This window comes from Primulina eburnea, chromosome 17 (assembly GCF_022965805.1).
Source record: "Primulina eburnea isolate SZY01 chromosome 17, ASM2296580v1, whole genome shotgun sequence".
NCBI lineage: Eukaryota > Viridiplantae > Streptophyta > Magnoliopsida > Lamiales > Gesneriaceae > Primulina > Primulina eburnea.
Window position 1 is genome coordinate 22,998,439 of NC_133117.1, and position 22,562 is coordinate 23,021,000.

The following is a 22,562-nucleotide window of genomic DNA, read 5'->3' on the forward strand; positions in this document are numbered from 1 at the left end:
GAATGATGCCGGTGTCACACAAAAGTGAAGTTCAAAAGGAGCGAGCCGTGGTGCTATACGCTATATCTCAGGGTTACACAATCAATGTGGGAAAGCTTATAAATTCTCAAATTTTGATAAGCGTTCATAATAGACATATCGGCCTTTTCTTTCCCTGTATCATATCAGAGTTGTGTGCGATGACAGGCGTTGTGTTCCATGATGATGAAGAGTGGCTGCAATCAATGAAGCCCATTTGTATACAGGATTGGCAGCGTAAGTATGCTAAACGACATTTAGAATTCAGGACGGATGAGGGAGATACAGGTGGATCGATCACCGCCTCCCCGCGTCGCCAACAACCCCACAGACGGTCCCTAAACGAGAAAGTAGATGAGACTCTTGCCTTCATGTCGCATCAGGAACAAGTTAACTTGAACCACAATGAACATATATCATATATCGAGTCCATGATGCATACAATGATGGCCCATAGAGGTGTTGACCCAGGGACCATTCCTCCACCTCCGCCGTTCATTTCTCCGTTCAATTTTCAGTATGACTATCAGCCACAGAGGAATGCATCAGGAATGCCACCACCAGATAATGACGAGGATGAGTGAGGTATGTGATCTTTTGTTCTTCTTTGTTTTTTACTGTACATTGGATAGAATTAATGTACTATATTTTATGGTTCTTTAATTACAATTTACTTATCCCAGATAAACAGGTTAAAAAGAAGAACAACTAATTCGAGGATATGGACGTCAATTATGTTTTTTCATCTTATTTTTCGATTGTGTATTTTCTTCATTACAGGTGTGTAAGATGTAAAAAAAAATATTGTAACGTGTTTGTTTTTATTTTTTATTTCAGTTTTGTTTACTTGTGTTTTGTTTCCTGCACTTTTATTAATCTTATCTTTCGTAATTAAAATGATACTGATGAAATAAAAAAATTTACAATCAGGTAATTAACACTATACTTATGAAATCATAAAATTCACACGATGCAACAACGCAAACTGTACAACAATTGAAATTTTATAGTCACAATTAATTAGCAGAATCATCGTCATAGTTAAAATGATACAAATGGCTCCCTGTTCCAGAGTCAGGTTGATTGCGTCTTCTCGTCCCTCTACGCAATCCTATATTTTCAGGAATTTCTTCATTAGAATAAGCTGGATAAGTGATAGAGGATATAACATTCCTCTGCGGTCGAGTATCATTCACAATATGCTGAGGTCCGACGTTAAGCAAATTCGTGAAACTTTGTGTGTTCGACTAATAAGGAGTCTGAAAATCTGTCTGACCAAACTGACGAAAGTCACCAAACCCTGAATCACCGAAAAAATCATGCTGAGTATTAGAGGTTCCTGCAATATTCATTTCAGCTGACGTAAAAATCGTAGAGTCTCCTGCAAACCCACTTGGTTGCCCAACCATGTCACTTATCCCTCCAAATGAAGACTGATGCGAAAACGGAGAAGGCGTACTAAAATTTTGTTGAACATTAAATTCTCCAACAAAAGTATTGTACGGTTGTGGTTGAAAACCAACGACAGTAACTGCAGGTGAGATGGTGCGCACAGTTATTCGATTGTACCATTCAAAGTAATCTTCATCAGTTTGCGTCGTTCGCCCGTGTCGCACCCTTTTACAAACATATCTCAGCCTATTATTCCACAACTCAATTGAATTCCTATGATAATCTCTCCAATTGGTGTTGCGATGTCTTATTCTCGTGATATTATGCATATCGTCATTGTCGACGGCAGACCCTGGAATTGATTTCCGTCTTCGAAATTGTCGCATTACCCGATTAGGACGATGCATCTCCACGATGTCAAAGCATATAAGGGGACAAACACATCGCCATATTTTGTTGTCGTATGAATCAATAATCGTCTTCACATCTATGTCATTTTTCTGGTATACGCTCCAATTAAACTGCAAAACAATTATTAAAATTGAATATTAATTTCATCAATCAAAACAAAATAGTTTTCTTCTAATCACTATTACGTATTAATATTTTATAATACCTCATTATTATTCATACGATCTAGCGAATCCATTATAATTCTTACAGAATGTGTTGGCGAATGTGTGTAACTAAACCCATACGTCCACCTACATTTACAAAATAAAATTTACATATCAAGAAAATATACAAGATAAATATGATATTTACAACAATAATTTTTAAATATTACCGTGCACCATACGGAGAAACTGGAATTAAAGCATCCAGATCAACGGGAGGTACAACTAATGTTAACCCATCTCGATCGGGATTAACACATTTAATCCTGCTCCATGCCCATTTCTGCTTGTAATAATAAAAAAATTTAACAAATATAACCAAAATATCGTGTTAAATCATCACATCACATTAATGATACCTGCAGGATATATAAAGGTCCAGCCATTGTATTCTTCTCTATACGTGTCGCGTTACACAACTCACGATATAGAAATGCTAAAACTACACTACCCCAACTATAAGACTTCACGTTATCAACATCTCGTAACAGTTGCAAAAATATTAGTCTAGCTGACCCTCCTTGATAATCAGGGAACATTATTCCTCCAATAATCATTAACGCAACACAACGAGTAAATTTCACAACATCTACCTCTGAAGTTTCATCATTGACAAGGTTAGATATACAATGATCATGTAATGCTGTCATAGACAGATGACCACCTTTCAAATATTTTGATGCTGGCAAAAATCCCAACATATCGAAACATATGTGTTGCCATTCCTCAACTTTATGCGACACTTCTACTCCGGTTACTGCTTCACCATCAATTGTCAGACCCCAAATTATTGAAACATCTTGTAATGTAACTGTTGGTTCACCACATGGAAAATGAAACGCGTGTGTCTCACGTCTCCAACGTTCAACAAGCGCGGTAATCAAATGATTATCAATAACTTGCGAGCCACATTCTAAAACTCCATAAAAACCCATATGATTTAAATATGACAATACACGCCTGTGTAAGTAATTATCAGTATATAACTTTCAAATCAAATTGTCTGACCTTTTCACTTTGATAATATCATCAACGGTTAACGAAGATACTCTTGATGAAATATGGGTCGCTTGTAAATAGAGGACACTAAGATCTTCTGGATTTCTATTATCTGCCATTTCGAAAAATGCCGTAGATCTTCTCAACTTCGTCAAAAAAATTGTGATGAGGAAATGAAAAATTGATAAACGAGAGAACGAGAGGAGAAAAATAATTGGAGGAAAGAAGAGGAGGAGGAAGAAGATAAGAATCACTTGGACGAATCAATGCGGAGCACGTGTCCACGTAGGCAGCGTCCGCGCTTCCCATGAGTGGATTGAAGTAGTTTTGAAATAATTTTTTTTTAAAATTATTTTTGAAAAAACATTAAAATTTAAATTATTTTTAATAAAAACCCATTAATATCTTTGAGTGAGAAAATGTTCCGGCTGGACTAGCTGGACTAGTGATATATGTATATATATACAATTTAATTTCTGCATCAAGATATTGTGTATGAACGGCCAGAAATTATTGAGTGGTGAGATACGTTGTGAGCGGCTTAGATATCAAATAAGTAAAGACTCAAAGTAAATGACACAGATACTTCTATGGATGTTCAGTTCGATCAATACTCCTATGTTACGCCTACTTCCACATAGGAAGGAATCCGTTAGAAGACTTATTACAATTGCACCCCTCATATAAATCTTCTCAAATAGGACTTACTCTTGCTTATTGAAACTCCTTAATAACCTAGAAGACTTTGATCTATACAACGTCTTTGTTAGAATCGAATAATCTAGATGATGTGTTTAGAAGAAAGTTGAATTAACACTTCGGTTTTTGAAATCTTTTCGGATATGAATCAGTTTTTTAAGGAGCTGGTTTCAAGATCTTGTGTGTCAATAACGACCAGTTAACTAATAGTAATAATGTGAAAAAGAACTGAAGGATATAATGAATATTTTGGCTAAGATATCGTGATAACATAATGAATAAAATAATGAAACTATGATAACTGATAAGCCAACTGATCCAGTTGATCATTTTACAGATATCAGTTTGGAGGATGATAGTGAGGAAGAAAATCATATCAATAGAAATATCCTTCAAACACATGAACCAGAAATACTATATCAATCAGTTGAACAGGAACATGCTCCTGTAATCAGTTGGTGGAGCAAAAAGATGATATTCAATTACCAACTGATACAGCTTCAACTGAAACTGAAAAAATTCAGTTGCCAACAGTAGTAATTGTTGATATGGAAGCAAAAAATACTGAGCTCAGATGGAAGAAATCACATCCTCCAGAATTAGTGATAGGTAATTCATCTGACCCAAGACCAGGCCAACCAATGCAATCCAAACGCACATTGATCTCATTTGGCAAGAGATTAATGAATTTTCAGAAAACAAGCTCAAGGCTTATAATGAATGAGTAAATTTCATAACTGAGTCATTGCCAAGCAGCTTTAGAAGAAGTCGAAACTGAAGAAATTTTTTGATCTAGAGACTGTTGTTATGAAGGTAGTCAAGGCATCTACCATTGTTCAGGCTCTGGAGCGAAAGAATTATTTTTTCAATCAACTGAGAGCAAAGAAACTACAGCAGATCGTTGCTCAACTGCAACTGAACTATGATCCTACCAGTCCAACTGCATACAATGACAGAGCTGTGCATGGCCAACTGGACTCGGATCTTATCTCGTTGCAGATAGAAATCAAAAATTGGGAAATGGATCAAGAACTGATCATTCCAGCAGCCTGCCAAAAATTTTCATCAGAAGAGCCAGCTGAACAATGAGTTCAAGAGCCATCCAAAGACACAGTTGCTGAATCTACTCAACAAGAAACTACCACTTCCACATCAATTGCTCAACCAATATCATCTTCAGCACCTCCCTCTTCAACTGCTGATCTAATGCTTTATTCTGAAGCTGAATTATCATTGGCCAATCTTTATGAGGTCATCAAATCAGTAACTTCTGATATTCAGCTGGAACATCAGTTGAAGATGACTTGACTGAGAAACCAGCAGATTAAGTTGTTAGTTTGAAGAACCGGTCGAGAAGGCTATTTTTGAAGAAGCTGAAGATCCAGACAGTTTTTCAACAAATTGAAGAGGCTCAGCTGCACTCAGTTTCAACTGAAAAAGTGTCAGCTGAAGAGCCAGTTAATCAACAACCTGAAGAACCAGTTTTGGAATCAACTGAAGAACCTTCTACTACTTTTTTTCATCCAACTATCTCTTCTCCTCCCCAGCCTCAACAGGAACTTACAACTGAAAATATTTCAGGAATAGTGACGCATGAAACAGAAGCAACTGACAGTGTTATGGTTGTCATTACTCAACAGGAAAGGGTGCAGATTCCAGAAGCTTCCGGAGCCATGTCTTTTGGTATTTCAGCTACTGATATCCTATTTGAAGAAATTCAGACTGTTCAGTTCAACCTCGTCAGTATGATGAATGATATTTTTGCAATACAATCAACTCAGCTTGTACACTCATTGAAGCTGAACTCCAACAATGAGTTTACCTCGAACAAACTAAATCAAATCAATTAGAGTGTGACTTCTCTCTTTCTCCAAATGGAAGAAATCAAGAAAGATAGACTGTCGACTGAATCTCATTTCCAAACTCCAGCATTAGTCGGCAGACGCTTTGATTTTCTGGAGAGTACAGTCACCAAAAGGATTGATATACTGCAAAACATTGTGATGAATGATATATCAGATATCGCAGCAGATGTTCGAATCTTATCAAAGAAAGTTTATGTGCTTGACAAAAAAGGAGAAATTAGAGAGACAAAAGAGTTAAAAGAAGACAAAGAAAAGAAGAACGAATGAGGATCAACTGACTTCAGTTATTGGTTGAAGACTAGATAGGAAATCTTTATTCTTTGTACGAATATGTATATAGATTAGTTCCCAATTTTCATTCTTTGTACGAATCTGTACATTAGAAGAATTATTTAATCTACAATGAGTTCGAAGAATATTTTTGAGTTCAGTTGATCAGTTCATACTTTACAAGGTTTGTCAAACACTAAAAAGAGGGAAATGGTTGGAAACATAATTTCGGTTGTTTGACAAACTAAGTGTTTAATTTATTGGACTAACTGATCATACTTAAATCAACTGACAGTTGCCTAACTGAAGATTAATGCGCAGTTTATCGAAGGCAACTGAAACCAGCTGAACTGATCTTACGAAGACAACTGACTGATCAGTTGGAAACTTATCAGTTGATATATTAAGTTGTCAGCTTACCAGCGATTGCTTATCAGCTGATCATTCAGCTATACACATCATCAGTTGTCGAAAAGAACATTTAACCGACAATAGTACAAAGCAGACTGCAACTCATAATGGAACGCCGCATTTCAGAGCTTACAGTGTACGAATGTCAGAGGAATATCGACGTGGCAATCAACGGGTATAAAGATTCAAATTATATTTAATGTTACCGTTGAAGAGAAGCCTATAAATAGGTGAGAAGAACAGTTAAGAAATGAATAGATCTATCTATTGTCTTAAGCTTACTGTTACCCTGCTGAAATTATCGCTTTTACTCAAGAATCATAAAGCTCACGCTTATCAGATTTATTTGTAGTATTTGAGGCTACTTTTCGAGCATATAAGCCCAAACTGTTTTATTGTGTATTTGATCTTTTACTAGATCAGTTGTGCTAAGTTCAGTCGAAGAACTGTAAAATATTTTGTAAACTAAGAGTTTCAGCTTTGGCAGTGTTAAGTCCAAACTGAAGTGGGTCTGTACAAGTTTTGTATCGATCAAAGTCTTTTAGTGCATATCATATGCTTGTGATTGAAGGGGTGACATAGGAGTAATTCAAACCTCCGAACATCCATAAATCTTTGTGTGTTTTTACTTCAGTTATTTATTCTATCTTTCAGTTAGTTTATTTCAGCAACTGTTATCAGTTAAACTGATTGTCATTGACTGAAAAGATTCTTAGTTTTCAGTTTGTCACAAAACTGATACTTCATTCGAAAAGATTATATAATCGTGAGTATTTATTGTACCCCCCTCTAAACATATCTTAACCAATCAACCGATCCTATCATGCTTTCCCTTTCTTCTACGAATGACTTTTATTTTATTTTGGAAGAAATTCTTTAAAATACTTTAGTTGGAATGCAGCAAACCCCACCCACCCAAATTTTTTTTTTTATATATATTTCTGTTATTCTATACTTAAAATCCCTATTGTTATGAAGAATTTATATTGTATTATAAGTGTGAAATTGGAAGTTATAGAGTAACTGATTTTAATTTATTTTTATAAATATACTAAAGTTTTCCCTTAAATTAAATACAACTCTTTGTAGTACTGTTATATTTAAGAAAAATAAAATAGAATAATAATAACTACACAAACATATATATATATATATATATATATATATATATATATATAAATATATATATATATATATATTTATATATATATATATGGCACGTATGACGTATAAGGTTTAAGATATCTGATGCCCCAAAATCAACACATCTGAGCAGACTCAAGCCCATTTCAAAATTAGCAGTAGGCATTTAAGGCCCATACCCTATTGTTGATCAAGTGCCCGGATACCGAGCTCAACCATACAGTTGGAAGTCCGAACCCATATGTCCAAGCCTATGAATCTCTTGCCTCTATAAATATCAGGTATTGGTCATAGTTTTAACACCTTCATATTATTTTCCTCACTTAGCATTACTATATATCTCTCTTAAGTTTACTCTCTAAACTGACTAAAGAATTGAAGGGGTCATGCCGTAAAACTCTATAGCACCCCTAACCCTATTTCTGTCTGTACAGAACTCAGAGCTCCGACCCGATCAGCTCAGCTGTAAAGATTTGAAGATTCGCTCTCTAGACCGAACCGGGGTAGAATTTTGGTATCATCAGTTGGTGCCTTTTGTGGGAATTTGAAGAAAAAGAAATAAATGGTGAATACTGAAGATATTTCCAATGAGAGAGAAGGAAATCGAAGCAATAAATTTATATATATGCATGTATGACGTATAAGGTGTCAAGATATTTGATGCCCCCAAAATTGACTCATCTGGGGCGATCCAAGTACATTATAAAATTAACACTAGATCTTTAAGGCCCAGACCCTATTGTTGATCAAGCGCCCGGATACTGAGCCCAACCATACATTTAAAAGCTATAACACATATGTGAGAGCCCATGTATCTCCGATAGGGCCGATCTCCTCAATCCTGCTTACTAAAATTCCGAGCCAACCAAGGGGCCAGGAAATCCGAGCCCTGACGCAATGAGGGAATGGGAATATTTTCTCGCTAATAGATAAGAGGCCCCGATAAATACAAGATTCAATCAAATCTCATCAAGATAAGGCAAGAGTCCTTGGTGCCATCAAGATTCCCAGCCGCCGTGGTTAAGGAACCCTCTTGTCTAGAATTTCCTATTTCAGTAGAATTCAACCCCAGCAAGAGTCCTACTCTAGAAAGGTAACTAGCATATCCTATCTCTGTAAATACAAGGTATTGGTCATGGTTTTAACTCTCACATTCTCTTGCCCACTGGTCGAGCAAAACTTGCACAGTGAATAGTCCCAAATTTTATTTTATAAATGAAAGCTCGATTTAAATATCGCAAGTGCACGATAGTCAAGTTATAATAAACGTAAGTGAATACGAGTATCGATCCACGAGGACTGCGTCACACTCTTTTTATTTTCAGATAAAATCTCTTTAGCAACGATAAATTGAGTTGATAATTAAACTAATGTAGATTAAACAATTCAAATAATTAAAATGCAAAGAAAATGTGTTCAAAATAGCAATGATTAATTTGGATTAAAAATCAAATGAGAAACGAATCTGTTGGGAATTTTCAGTTCACCTACCACTCGTGTTTAAATAATTACACTCGACTTTTACTCGTGCATTCGACGGAATTCCCTAGACTAATTAATATACTCTGTCGAGCTATATTAATACTAATCATAAACATGCAGTAATCAAGTATCCTCAAATATTTAACAGTTCAAGATTGCATTACGTTCTATGGAGTCCACTAGCTTTCATCCGGGTGAATTATCGCTATCGACACGTATCCAATTCCGTATATCTACTAAAATTGTAAATCCGTGGTCTATACTATTCGATCCTATTGTTAATTATTCTATCGAAATCATTAACAACATGAAATAATCAAAGGAAGTTAGCTAGACTTCGATTGAAACAAAAAACAATAGCATAAACAAATCACGAATAAAACCGTCGATAAATAATGCTCAAACAACGAGTACGGGGTAGGATCCCCTCAAATCCCAACAAATCTAGAGTTTAGCTACTCAAATTCATAATAAAAACCAACAATAATCTAAGAATTAAAAACTGAATAATGAAAATACTAAAGATGACGACGGATGACGGCCACGACGCGTGGAAATCTCGAGGTCTTCGAAATCTCCCTTGCTCTTAGCCTTTCTCCACGAAAATATGATGAAAATAATGATCTCCGCCTCCAAAACGGCGCCCCTCTCGTGTATTAGGTCTATGGTGTAGGATAGAGTCCACAAAACTTGGAAACAAATCTTCTTGGATCTCGTCGCTCGCTAGGGCGGTCACTTTTGACCGCTGGGGCGAGTGGTTCTCGAATAAAAATCCTCGGCCATGTCTCTGGTCTCGCTGGGGCGGTCACTTTTGACCGCCCTAGCGAGAGGTTCGCGCAAAAACTCCTCGGCTAGACCAACATTCTCGCTGGGGCGGTCACTTTTGACCGCCCTAGCGAGACCTCTTCGCTGCTTTGACATAAAAAATCCCACTTTTTGGTCCAATTCCTACAAAACAACCACAAAATACACGAGATCAGTCATATGCTAAATAATGCTAAATAATTGCTAAATTAAACTAAAACAAACTAATACGATGCATGAATGCGACTCAAAACCAACACTAAAAACACGTAAAAACGAGTCCTATCAACCCCCTCATACTAACCTTTTGCTCGCCCTCGAGTAAAATAGGTTAAAGCACGAGATACTAAACAAACTCAACAACCACAAAATTACTCAAACAAGAAATAACTAACACGGGTAAATGTCAATGGTGAGTTAACAACGTTTATGTTCATGCCTCAGTTTACTTTCCCACTACTAATCAAATCAAATCGCAACCGAATACTCATTCTTATCTACACATAAATCTCGACACTAATTTGAACGTGTGTGTGTGTCATGATGGGTCTAGTCATTCGTACTTCAAATAGATCGATTATCAAATCATGCGAGTCACTCAATTAACACTTTAATACAAGTCTCACTAGCATGCATCCCCGTGTCCATTTATCACTAGCCATAAATTGAACTTTATTCAACTTTTAAGTGCAGATAAGGGTGTCGAAAAGAAGGAAAATAAGCTCAAGTGGCTAAAAGTTGGGAGTACACCGATCATTTTCATTGTGCAATCGTCAAGACTTTTCGTCTGACTTTCTTCGTCTCCTTACATCTCCAACTTTTAGCCTAGGAATAGAATTTCATTCCTTTTATTTCGGCTCCCCCTCACCTTACATCTCCTTCTTTCTTCTCTTTTTCTTTTTTTTTTTTAATTTTTAATGCACAATTTTCACACATGTACTCCCTAGGCTAAGAATATAATACTTTGGATTACAGCTGGTTAGGAGTATGACATTTTAATTCAGTGCATTGGAAAGGAGGTAAATGTAAAGTTCAAGGCAAATCAAATTTTCTCATTCAAGGTCCCAATTAGCGACTTATTTTCACGGGTTTGCATGCTAAATCAACTCATAAATGGTGCCTTTCAAGTTAACCACACAAAACTTTCAACTTTCACCATTATTCCTACAAAATTCTAGTCCCCACACATGTGTGCTCAAAAAGTTCAAATTTTGTACCAAAATTCATGCTTTAACAATAAAGAGTACCATTCACGAAGTGATCCAATCAATACTTTTGTAAACTATCAATTCAAATCATCATTGGCTCATAAACTATGTTTTCTCACCATTAACGACACCAACCAAAAGAAATGCAATGAAACTAAACCAATTCCCTAAACAACCCAAAACAATAACCAATTAACTAAACAGCCAAAACAATCAACCCCCCCTCATACTAGAGATGTGCAATGCCCTCAGTGCACAAAACTAAACAAACACTAAAAACAAAAAAAAAATCATGAATGCAAATGTAATGACAGAATAAATAAAAAGAAAGGGGAAACAGTAAACTCCCCTGGTCAGAAATCATCCTCCTCGTCATGCTCAGGCGGGGCAACTTCCTCGTCAGCTGCTGGGGGTATAGGATACTGGTACTGAAACTGGAAGGGTGGCGGGTATGCGGGTGCAGGTGGCCGTCCGGACGTGTCGATGCCCAAATGAGTGGAGATCCCCTGCACCAAGTACTCGATGTTCTGAATATGAGCTTGATTAACGGCCTGATACTCAGTCTGATAAGTGGCCCAAGTGCCCAATTTGTTGATGCGATCTCGCATGGCACGGCGGCGTGGCTGCGGAGGTGGTGGTGCGTATCCTAAGGCCGGAGGTGGTTGAGCTGCTCTCCCATAATCGAAAAATACCTCCTCGGGCAGCTCAGCCTGTCTTTTCTCCCTCTTGGATCGATAAAGAGCCTCATCAATGACTCTCATCGACGGTAGCCACTCATCATCATCGGCAAATATCACCCCCGCTCGGGCACATAGCTCAGTCACGATCGTCGGAAAGTAAAACGCCAAATTGCTGCTGTTTATACACATGTTGAGCTGTCCAAAGATGAGCCTGCCCACATCAATCACCATCCCAGTACAGATGGCATACAGAACAACCGCCCGCTCACGCTGCACGTCACTCGTATGACCGACTGGCATCAATCTCTTAGATAAAAACGCATACCACAATGCCTCGTCCACTTTCAAAAATTTTTCAAGAAAAACCGTATACGTCCCAGGTTGTTTCCACGTGGTGCCCGGATAACAGAGTGTGCGAATAATCAAATCATAATCCGGGTTCAGCACCCACGCCTGAAACACCGAATCATCAATCGACTGTAAACCCAACATGTCATTGATCGTATGGGAATCATACGGGACTAGATGTCCCCTCACAAATGCCTTATGTTCATTCCCCTCCGGAGCGTTGGCATAGAATTCACGCACAACCGAAACCACTGCTGCGTTCGGTTGTGCCACAAAGGCAGTCCACCCTCTTCCTGCTACTAGGAACTCCGCAATTTGACCGATAATAAACGAGCTAAATCCTCGCTCAGGGATTGGCTTCCTATGTAGTCTAGCATTTTCATATCTCTCTCTAGCATTATCATTCACAAACATAGACGGAGGAGACCGAGAACTAGAGGCACCGTGAGTTACCTTAGATCTTTTGGGTGCCATGTAGAGAGTGGAGTGCACAAAATATCCAACCGCCAGAAAATTGTTGAAGGTCGCCGGAGAAGCTCGCCGGAATTTGTGGAAGATGACCGGAGCAGAAAATCTTGTAATCTAAGTGCTTCTTTGTGGAAAGTATGGACCAAGATGGAGTCTTTTCCCTGAAAAATCAACAAAGAAGAAGGATTAAGCACAAAATATGGAGGGGGCGCCGATTATTTGAGAGGAAAGGGGTAGGGTTCGAAGTGGGGAAGAAAGGGGAAGGGGAAAGGTTTTTATATCTGCGCGACTCGCTAGGGCGGTCAAAAGTGTCCGCCCTAGCGAGTGGTTTTCGGTGACAGACTATTTGAAAAATATGAGGGCTCGCTAGGGCGGTCAAAAGTGTCCGCCCTAGCGAGTGGTTCTCGCCGAAAACTAATTTGAAAAATATGAGTGCTCGCTGGGGCGGTCACTTTTGACCGCCCTAGCGAGCGGTTCTCGCCAGTAAACCAATTTAAAAAATTTCGCTCACTGGGGCGGTGAAAAGTGACCGCCCTAGCGAGGCGTTTTCGGTGGCTATGTTTTTGAAAAAAAATGAGGGCTCGCTGGGGCGGTCGGTTTTGACCGCCCTAGCGAGACATTCTCGAAAACAAAGAAATAAATAAAAAAATAAAAATAAAAACAATGAATGCCATGCCATGCAACTACCTAAATGCAAATGATGCGATTAAGGAATAAGGGAAAAAGATAAACTCAACATAGGGAGTAGAAGTAGTTCTCAATTTACAGTCTAGAGCTCGACTTTTCACCCATGTCCTCAATGACTGTCATGGAGCCGAGTGACCCCAATTTGTGGCTCAATTGTGCCACCAATATAGTGCTTCAATCGTTGAGCGTTCACAGTGAACGTCCCTTCCTTTCCATCATGCAACACCACTGCACCTGATGGGAACACCTTGGCTATAGTGAAAGGTCCTGACCACCTTGACTTTAGCTTTCCCGGAAAGAGTCGTAAGCGAGAATTGTATAACAACACCGCTTCACCCACTTTGAATTTCCTTCTTATGATGCGTTTATCATGGGCTCGTTTGGTGCGTTCCTTGTAAGATAGTGCCAGATCATAAGCATGTCCTCGAAACTCATCCAACTGATTCAACTGCAGACATCGTTTCTCACCTGCAAGAGCAAAATCAAAGTTTAGCGCTTTGGTCGCCCAATATGCTCGATGCTCTAATTCTACTGGTAGATGACACGTTTTACCAAAAAGTAACCTATATGGTGTAGTGCCTATAGGTGTTTTAAAAGCAGTACGATAAGCCCACAAAGCATCATCTAACCGAATGGACCAGTCCTTCCTATTCACATTTACCGTCTTCTCTAGAACCCTCTTAATCTCTCGATTGGACACTTCAACTTGTCCACTAGTTTGGGGATGGTATGGAGTGGAAACCTTGTGGGTGACACCATATTTGCCCAACAGTTTATCAAAAATTTTGTTGCAAAAATGGGTGCCACCATCACTTATGATTGCACGTGGTGCACCAAATCGATTAAAAATATGTTTCTTCAAAAATTTTAACACCACTTGTGCATCATTAGTGGCACAAGCCTCCGCCTCCACCCATTTCGATACATACTCCACGGCCACCAAAATAAATTTCTTTGTAAAAGATGCAGGAAAAGGACCCATAAAATCAATCCCCCACACATCAAATATCTCACACTCAACAATATTATTTAAGGGCATCTCATGACGGTTGGAAATATTACCTGTGCGTTGGCATCTATCACAATTGAGAACATACAAACGAGCATCCTTAAAAAGAGTTGGCCAATAGAAGCCACATTAAATACCTTAGATGCCGTCCGTATGGGTCCAAAGTGACCACCTACCTCACGGTCATGACAATGGTTCAGAATTTGATTGGTTTCCTCCTCCGCCACACATCTTCTTATCATAAAATCTGCACAGATCTTAAACAAAAACGGTTCCTCCCAAAAATAATATTTCACGTCTGAAAAGAATTTCTTTCTTTGGTGAAACAATAAATTAGGTGGAGGTGTGCCAGTGACAAGAAAATTTGCAAAATCGGCATACCAAGGGTACGCATTTACCTCAAGCAATTGTTCATCAGGAAACCAGTCATCTATATCATCGTCACTGCCCTTAATTCTAACATGCTCAAGCCTAGATAGGTGGTCAACAACTACATTTTCCACACCCTTTTTATCTCGAATCTCGAGATCAAATTCTTGCAGTAATAAAATCCACCTAATTAACCTAGGTTTCGCATCCTTCTTAGCAAGCAAGTATTTCAGGGCAGAATGATCTGTATACACGGTTACTTTGGACAGAATAAGGTATGAATGAAATTTGTCGAAAGCAAATACTATAGCAAGCAATTCCTTTTCCGTAGTAGCGTAATTCAATTGAGCATCATTTAAAGTCTTACTTGCATAGTAGATGGTATGAAATACCTTGTTCTTCCTTTGACCCAGCACCGCACCCACAGCTGTATCACTAGCATCGCACATCACCTCAAACGGTAACTCCCAATCAGGGGCAGTCAGAACAGGTGCTGTCACCAAGCTTTCCTTGAGTATCTCGAATGCCTGCAGAAAAGTAGAATCAAAATTAAATTCAGCATCTTTCATCAACAAAGAGGATAAAGGTTTAGCAAAAATCTTTAATGAAACGCCTATAAAAACCGGCATGCCCTAGGAAACTTCTAACTCCTTTTATTGATGAAGGTGGGGGTAAGTTTTTGATTACCTCCACCTTGGCTTTGTCGACCTCAATTCCATTCTCCGATACCTTGTGTCCTAACACAATCCCCTCTTGAACCATAAAATGACACTACTCCCAATTTAACACCAAATTGCTCTCCTCATATCTAACTAACATCGAGTTCAAATTCTCTAAACATTCATTAAATGAGGAGCCAAAAATAGAGAAGTCATCCATAAAGATTTCAAGGAAATTTTCAGTCATGTCATGAAAGATAGCGGTCATGCATCTTTGAAATGTTGCAGGTGCATTGCACAAACCAAAGGGCATACGTCTAAACGCAAAAGTACCATAAGGGCAAGTGAAAGTAGTTTTCTCTTAGTCCTCAGGTGCAATTGTGATTTGATTGTATCCCGAATATCCATCTAAAAAGCAATAAAATTCATGACCTGCTAGTCGTTCAATCATTTGATCGATAAATGGCAAAGGGAAGTGATCTTTACGGGTTGCATCATTCAACTTCCTATAATCTATGCACACACGCCAACCCGTAATAGTTCGAGTGGGAATCAACTCATTTTTTTCATTAGTAATAACAGTAATCCCACCCTTTTTAGGTACACATTGTATAGGACTTACCCACGCACTATCAGAGATATGATAGATAATACCTGCATCCAGAAGTTTGATTGTTTCAGCTTTTACTACCTCTTGCATCTTTGGATTGAGTCTCCTTTGTGGTTGTGCTAGAGGTGAGTATTTATCTTCCATCAGAATTTTATGCATGCAGATCGAAGGACTTATCCCTTTTATGTCCGAAACCTTCCAAGCAAATGCTCCTCTATGCTCCTTAAGGACTCCCAAGAGCTTACTCTCCATATCATCTGTCAAAGAAGAGGAAATAATAACAGGCAGTTTATTATCTTCTCCTAAATTACGTACTTGAGATGTGGAGGTAGTGGTTTGAGCTCCAAAGTAGGTGGCTCCTCTAGGCTTGACTTTTGAGGCATTAAATCTTTTCTGTCTCCCAATTCCTCTAGTCTAAGCCTCACTTGCTTTCTCCAAGGTAGAATGGCATTCAAATAAGCTACCATTACCATCTTTTCCTCGTCTAGCTCGTCCTCCTGCTTTTCAGTAGTGAGAGTGGCCTCCAATGGTTCTTTCAATCCATCCTGCACAAAATCACAAACAAGAGAATCCAAGACATCAATACGAAAGCAACTATCATTGTGCATTGTGTGCTTGAGAGTATTGAAAACATCAAAAATAATTTCTTCTTCTCCAACTCTCAGTCTCAATTTCCCCTCCTCAACATCAATCAGTGCTTTCCCTGTAGCCAGAAACGGTCTCCCTAGGATTAAAGGCATCTCTAAATCTTCCTCCATGTCAAGTACCACAAAGTCTGCAGGAAAAATAAAATTATCCACTTTCACCAGAACATCTTCGACAATCCCACGTGGATACTTGACAGATCTGTCAGCCAGCTGCAACGACATCCTAGTTGGCTTGGGCTCGCCTAATCCCAGTCTCCTAAACACAGAAAAAGGCATCATATTAATACTCGCACCAAGATCACATAGAGCTTTATGAAAATTAATGTCACCAATACTGCAAGGTATAGAGAAACTCCCTGGATCTTTTTGCTTAGGAGGCATCTTGTTTTGAACTAAAGCAGAGCAATTTTCGGTCAAATTCATCGTCATATGATCTTCTAGCTTCCGCTTATTCGCTAAGATATCTTTCAAGAATTTTGCATAACTTGACATATTCAATAAAGCATCAGCAAAAGGGATGTTAATATGCAATTTTTTAAATATCTCAAGAAATTTACCAAATTGTGCATCTAATTTAGCTTTCTTCATTGCTGCAGGAAAAAGTGGAGGGATAACAATTTTGTTTTGTGCAATAGGTGTAGATGTAGAGTTAGAAGACTTACCTCCTCGAGTTTCCACCTCATCCTCACCGTGCTTGGTCTTTTCCTCATTAGACTCGAGTGCTTTTCCACTACGCAATTCCACAGCCTTCACATGTTCTCTTGGGTTAGTTTCCGTGTTGCTTGGCAAAGCTCCTTGCTCCCTATTAGAAATCAACTTAGCCAATTGTCCGATTTGATTCTCTAACCCCTTTATGGATGCATCTTGATTCTGAAATCTCGTCTCTGTTGCAGAAATGAATTTAGTCATCATTTGCTCTAAATTGGACTTCTCCTCCCGAGGCGGCTCTGGCTTGAATCCTTGGTGCATCCCATATGGTGGACCTCTTTGTTGGCGATTTTGGTTATTTTGACCTCCCCACGAAAAGTTTGGGTGGTTCCTCCATCCCGGATTATATGTATTCGAATAAGGGTCATTTCTGGGACGGTTCTGGAATCCCACTTGTTTTACCGGTGCTCCCTCAGGTACATAGAATGGATTGCCATCTTGGCAATCCTGCACGTCATGCTCACCCCAACACTTGTCACAGAAAATTTCTTGCAGACGCATAGCCGACCCACTCATGCTCATCCCATCAATATTTTTATTCAACGCCTCTAACTGTGCTGAAACCGCAGACAAATCATTAACTTGATGAACTCCAGCACCTCGTCTCTGCCTATCAGACTGAGGATGATAGCTACTCGCAGCCATCTCCTCCAATAACTCATATCCTTCCTCAGCCGTCTTTCTCAGTAAGTTACCACATGCAGCAGCATCTATTATAGTACGGTTAGGAGTAATCAGACCATAGTAGAAAGTTAGAACAACTAACCCAAGCGGTAGCTCATGGTGTGGACATCTCCTCAACAAGTCCTTGTAGCGCTCCCATGCCTCGTAAAGTGACTCGTTCTCATATTGAGCAAACGTAGTAATGTCGGCTCTAAGCTTCATAGTCTTCGACGGAGGAAAGTACTTGATCAGGAATGCCTTTGCCATATCCTCCCATGTAGTGATAGACCCTACAGGCAAACAGTTTAACCATGACTTAGCTTTATCTCTCAGTGAAAATGGAAATAAGCGCAAACTAACAGCATCATCAGACACGCCATTAAACTTAAAAGTATCACAAATTTCAAGAAAGTCAGCTATATGAGAATTAGGGTCGTCAAGTGCACTTCCCCTAAATTGAACAGTGTTCTGAATCATCTGGATGATAGCTGGCTTGATCTCAAACTGATTAGCTCGGATGACTGGTCTTACGATGCTTGGACGTGCTCCATCAAGAGACGGCTGTGCATAATCCAACATTGGAATGCGACGTGGTATCTCAACTTGTCTATTGTCACGCTGTTCCTCTCCACGTTCTTGCTCGTGTCTTTCCATCTATTCTTTGAGTCTTTGTTGTTGTCTTCGACGTTTAGCTGTGCGTTCAATCTCGGGGTCAAAAGGCTCAAGCTTAAACTCGAGTGATCTTCGCATGCACCACAAGAAAAATCTGCAACACAAGGAGAGTATCAAATAGCAATAAAATAAGTAATACTAAAGAATTTAAATGAGAAATAAAAAAGATCGTGAATCAACAGTCCCCGGCAACGGCGCCAAAAACTTGGTCGAGCAAAACTTGCACAGTGAATAGTCCCAAATTTTATTTTATAAATGAAAGCTCGATTTAAATATCGCAAGTGCACGATAGTCAAGTTATAATAAACGTAAGTTTATACGAGTATCGATCCACGAGGACTGCGTCACACTCTTTTTATTTTCAGATAAAATCTCTTTAGCAACGATAAATTGAGTTGATAATTAAACTAATGTAGATTAAACAATTCAAATAATTAAAATGCAAAGAAAATGTGTTCAAAAGAGCAATGATTAATTTGGATTAAAAATCAAATGAGAAACGAATCTGTTGGGAATTTTCAGTTCACCTACCACTCGTGTTTAAATAATTACACTCGACTTTTACTCGTGCATTCGACGGAATTCCCTAGACTAATTAATATACTCTGTCGAGTTATATTAATACTAATCATAAACATGCAGTAATCAAGTATCCTCAATTATTTAACAGTTCAAGATTGCATTACGTTCTATGGAGTACACTAGCTTTCATCCGGGTGAATTATCGCTATCGACACGTATCCAATTCCGTATATCTACTAAAATTGTAAATCCGTGGTCTATACTATTCGATCCTACTGTTAATTATTCTATCGAAATCATTAACAACATGAAATAATCAAAGGAAGTTAGCTAGACTTCGATTGAAACAAAAAACAATAGCATAAACAAATCACGAATAAAACCGTCGATAAATAATGCTTAAACAACGAGTACGGGGTAGGATCCCCTCAAATCCCAACAAATCTAGAGTTTAGCTACTCAAATTCATAATAAAAACCAACAATAATCTAAGAATTAAAAACTGAATAATGAAAATACTAAAGATGACGACGGATGACGGCCACGACGCGTGGAAATCTCGAGGTCTTCGAAATCTCCCTTGCTCCTAGCCTTTCTCCACGAAAATATGATGAAAATAATGATCTCCGCCTCCAAAACGGCTCCCCTATCGTGTATTAGGTCTATGGTGTAGGATAGAGTCCACAAAACTTGGAAACAAATCTTCTTGGATCTTGTCGCTCGCTAGGGCGGTCACTTTTGACCGTTGGGGCGAGTGGTTCTCGAATAAAAATCCTCGGCCATGTCTCTGGTCTCGCTGGGGCGGTCACTTTTGACGGCCCTAGAGAGAGGTTCGCGCAAAAACTCCTCGGCTAGACCAACATTCTCGCTGGGGCGGTCACTTTTGACCGCCCTAGCGAGACCTCTTCGCTGCTTTGACATAAAAAATCCCACTTTTTGGTCCAATCCTACAAAACAACCACAAAATACACGAGATCAGTCATATGCTAAATAATTGCTAAATTAAACTAAAACAAACTAATATGATGCATGAATGCGACTCAAAACCAACACTAAAAACACGCAAAAACGAGTCCTATCACCCACTTAGTGTTACTATATCTCTCTTTTAAGTTTTCTCTCTGGACTAACTTAAGCATCGGAGGGGTCACGCCGAAAAACTTTCTGACGCCCCCTAAACCTATTTCTGTATGTGCAGAACTCAGAGCCCTGACCCGATATACTCACTTACGAATAATTTGAAGATCTACTCTCCAGACCGAACCCGAGGTAAAATTTTGGTTTCATCAATTGGCGTCGTCTGTGAGAATTTGAAGAAAAGAGATATGATGATGAATACTGAAGATATTGCCCATGAGAGCGAATGAAACAATAACGGCAACCAGAGCCTCATTGTGGCTGAGCTGACACAATTCATTAGCCCACAATGGAACAAGTGTTGGCCAGGCAGGAAGGAATGGATCCATCCATGGAAGGCAATTTTCCCTACGACGAAAACCCAAAGTTGGGAGGGTTTGAGGGAGAGCTATCTGGTTCAGTTTCAGTTTCGGAGATTTTTAAGATCCTCGTAGTGATTCGGGGGCAGGTATGGAGATGATATCCCCATCCCTAAAATCGCCCTAATAATAATAATAATAATAATAATAATAATAATAATAATACATATGAGAACAAAATAACCAAAATCTCTAACCTAACCCCTCAATTCCCATCCACCGATCCACGCCTCCACGCCCAGGGTACAACACTCCAACCTTTCACGACATATCCTTATGATTTCCGACGATTTCTCACTTTCAAAGAATGTTGGGCCTCAACACAACGTAAACCAGGTTCGATTGTTGTCATTTGTATAACGATTTGAGTTATTATTGTTTAAACCATGAGTTTGAAATAAGATTGAAATTTCTCAGTATTTCATGTTTAAACCACCAATAGCATTTACTATGCCACGTACACAAACCTCATTCACAGTATTTCATGTCTAAACCACGAGTTTGAAATAAAATTGTGATTTCTGGGATTTTGTTTTCTCAATTTTTTCTATCATTAGGTTCAAAAGGAATCTACGTACACAAATAATGATTTCGTTTCATTATTAGGACATGGCTTTGTTAAAATTAAAATAAAAAGTGAGGTAAATGACAAGAGGTTAAGGAAGTAGTGCATCATGGGATTGTTCAATAATATGGCAGCTTGAGTGTTTCCTTTTGATTTGGAATAACATTGGTTCCAATTATGGGCTCTTAGATTCACAAGACAATAAGAAGTTGCTTTAATAATATTTAGTGATTATTTAATAACGCCGTCTCTAATTCACTAAGATGTGTTTATCTCTTTGCTGGTGTGGTTATTTTAGCTATCCATACGAAAAATGGTAAAAATGATCAGCTGCAATTTGTATTACAAGATTTTCTTTTATTTCGTATTGACAAATATAGTATTTGTTTTAAAATCAACTATCACTAGTATTACAACTCACAAAAAAGTAACTATCTCAAACTCCCCTTGGCATTTGGAGAGTATCTATTTTTCTTTCCTTCCTCTCGACTTGTTATGTTCCTCTTTTCAATTGAATATTTCTGTGTTATTTTGGGTTAGAGCAAGGAAGGCTTCATAATCATACTGTATGAGCTTTTTAGGTGGTGAAATTAAGAATGATACCAGACATTTACTTGACCACATAAAAACATGTTCGCACAAACAAACAGAAGACTGTAAAAGAATCTCTATTGCAACCAACAAAATCTAATGACGACAAAACGATGTTTGGGACATACTATTTCAAATATGGTTGATCATGTGGGCTTTAGAAAGTATTTTTATGCCTTAAAAATGTACTTTGAAGTTGTTTCCTAGTACACAATTAAGAACGACATCATAAAGATATTTGAGCATGAAAGAGATAAAAAAAATGAAATTATTAGATTCAAATACTAGTCGGATTGCATTGACTACTGATATTTGGACGTCAAATAACTAAAAAAATAGGATCCACGGCAATCACTTCACACTTCATCGATGCTTCGTGGAAACTACAAAGTCGACTTGTAAGGTAAATTTTGTCTTCTTTCTTTAACTTTGTACTTGTATTTACTATTAATAATATTACTATCATTGTTAAAATTTGTTTTATTTCTTTTTCTACTTTGTTTACATATGTCGTGTCTACATACTATTGAGGTCCTTGCAAATTCCCTTGTTGATTGCCTCTTGGATTTGAATGTGGTTCTTGGATTTGAATGTGGTTAGTAAGTTATCTACTTTAACTATTGATAATTGCTTAACTAATTATGCTATGATTGAGTTTATTCTAGATAAGCTTCTCCGAGTTCACTTATTTTAGAAGGTAAATTATTTCACATGCGATGTTGTGCCCATATTTTGAATTTGGATGTGAGGGATGGACTGTAATTAATCCTTGGTAGTATTGAAACAATTCGGTATAGTGTCGGATTTTGGACAACAACGCCAAAAAGAGATGAAATTTTTTATTGAAACTACTCGACAGTTGAAGGTTCTAAGCACTAAAAAATTTGAAATTGATAAATATGTATTTGCTCGTTTGAAACACTGTGAGAGTTTATAAAAAAAGAGTTCGCACAGAAGAAG

General features: G+C 38.3%; 1 protein-coding gene and 1 non-coding gene across 2 annotated transcripts; one reads left to right on the forward strand and one right to left on the reverse strand.

Moving 5' to 3' along the window:
• Positions 1-2,193: 2,193 nt before the first annotated feature.
• LOC140817957 (serine/threonine-protein phosphatase 7 long form homolog) lies at positions 2,194-3,145 on the reverse strand. Its single transcript, XM_073177749.1, has 3 exons — positions 3,036-3,145; positions 2,387-2,987; positions 2,194-2,310 (listed from the first exon to the last, which is right to left on the reverse strand). The coding sequence occupies exons 1-3, from the start codon at positions 3,143-3,145 to the stop codon at positions 2,194-2,196; spliced, it is 828 nt and encodes a 275-aa protein (XP_073033850.1).
• A 14,723-nt stretch (positions 3,146-17,868) lies between these two features.
• On the forward strand, positions 17,869-17,975 carry LOC140818913 (small nucleolar RNA R71). Its single transcript, XR_012115141.1, has one exon. It is a non-coding gene; the product is annotated as a small nucleolar RNA R71 (small nucleolar RNA).
• The last annotated feature ends 4,587 nt before the right edge of the window (positions 17,976-22,562 follow it).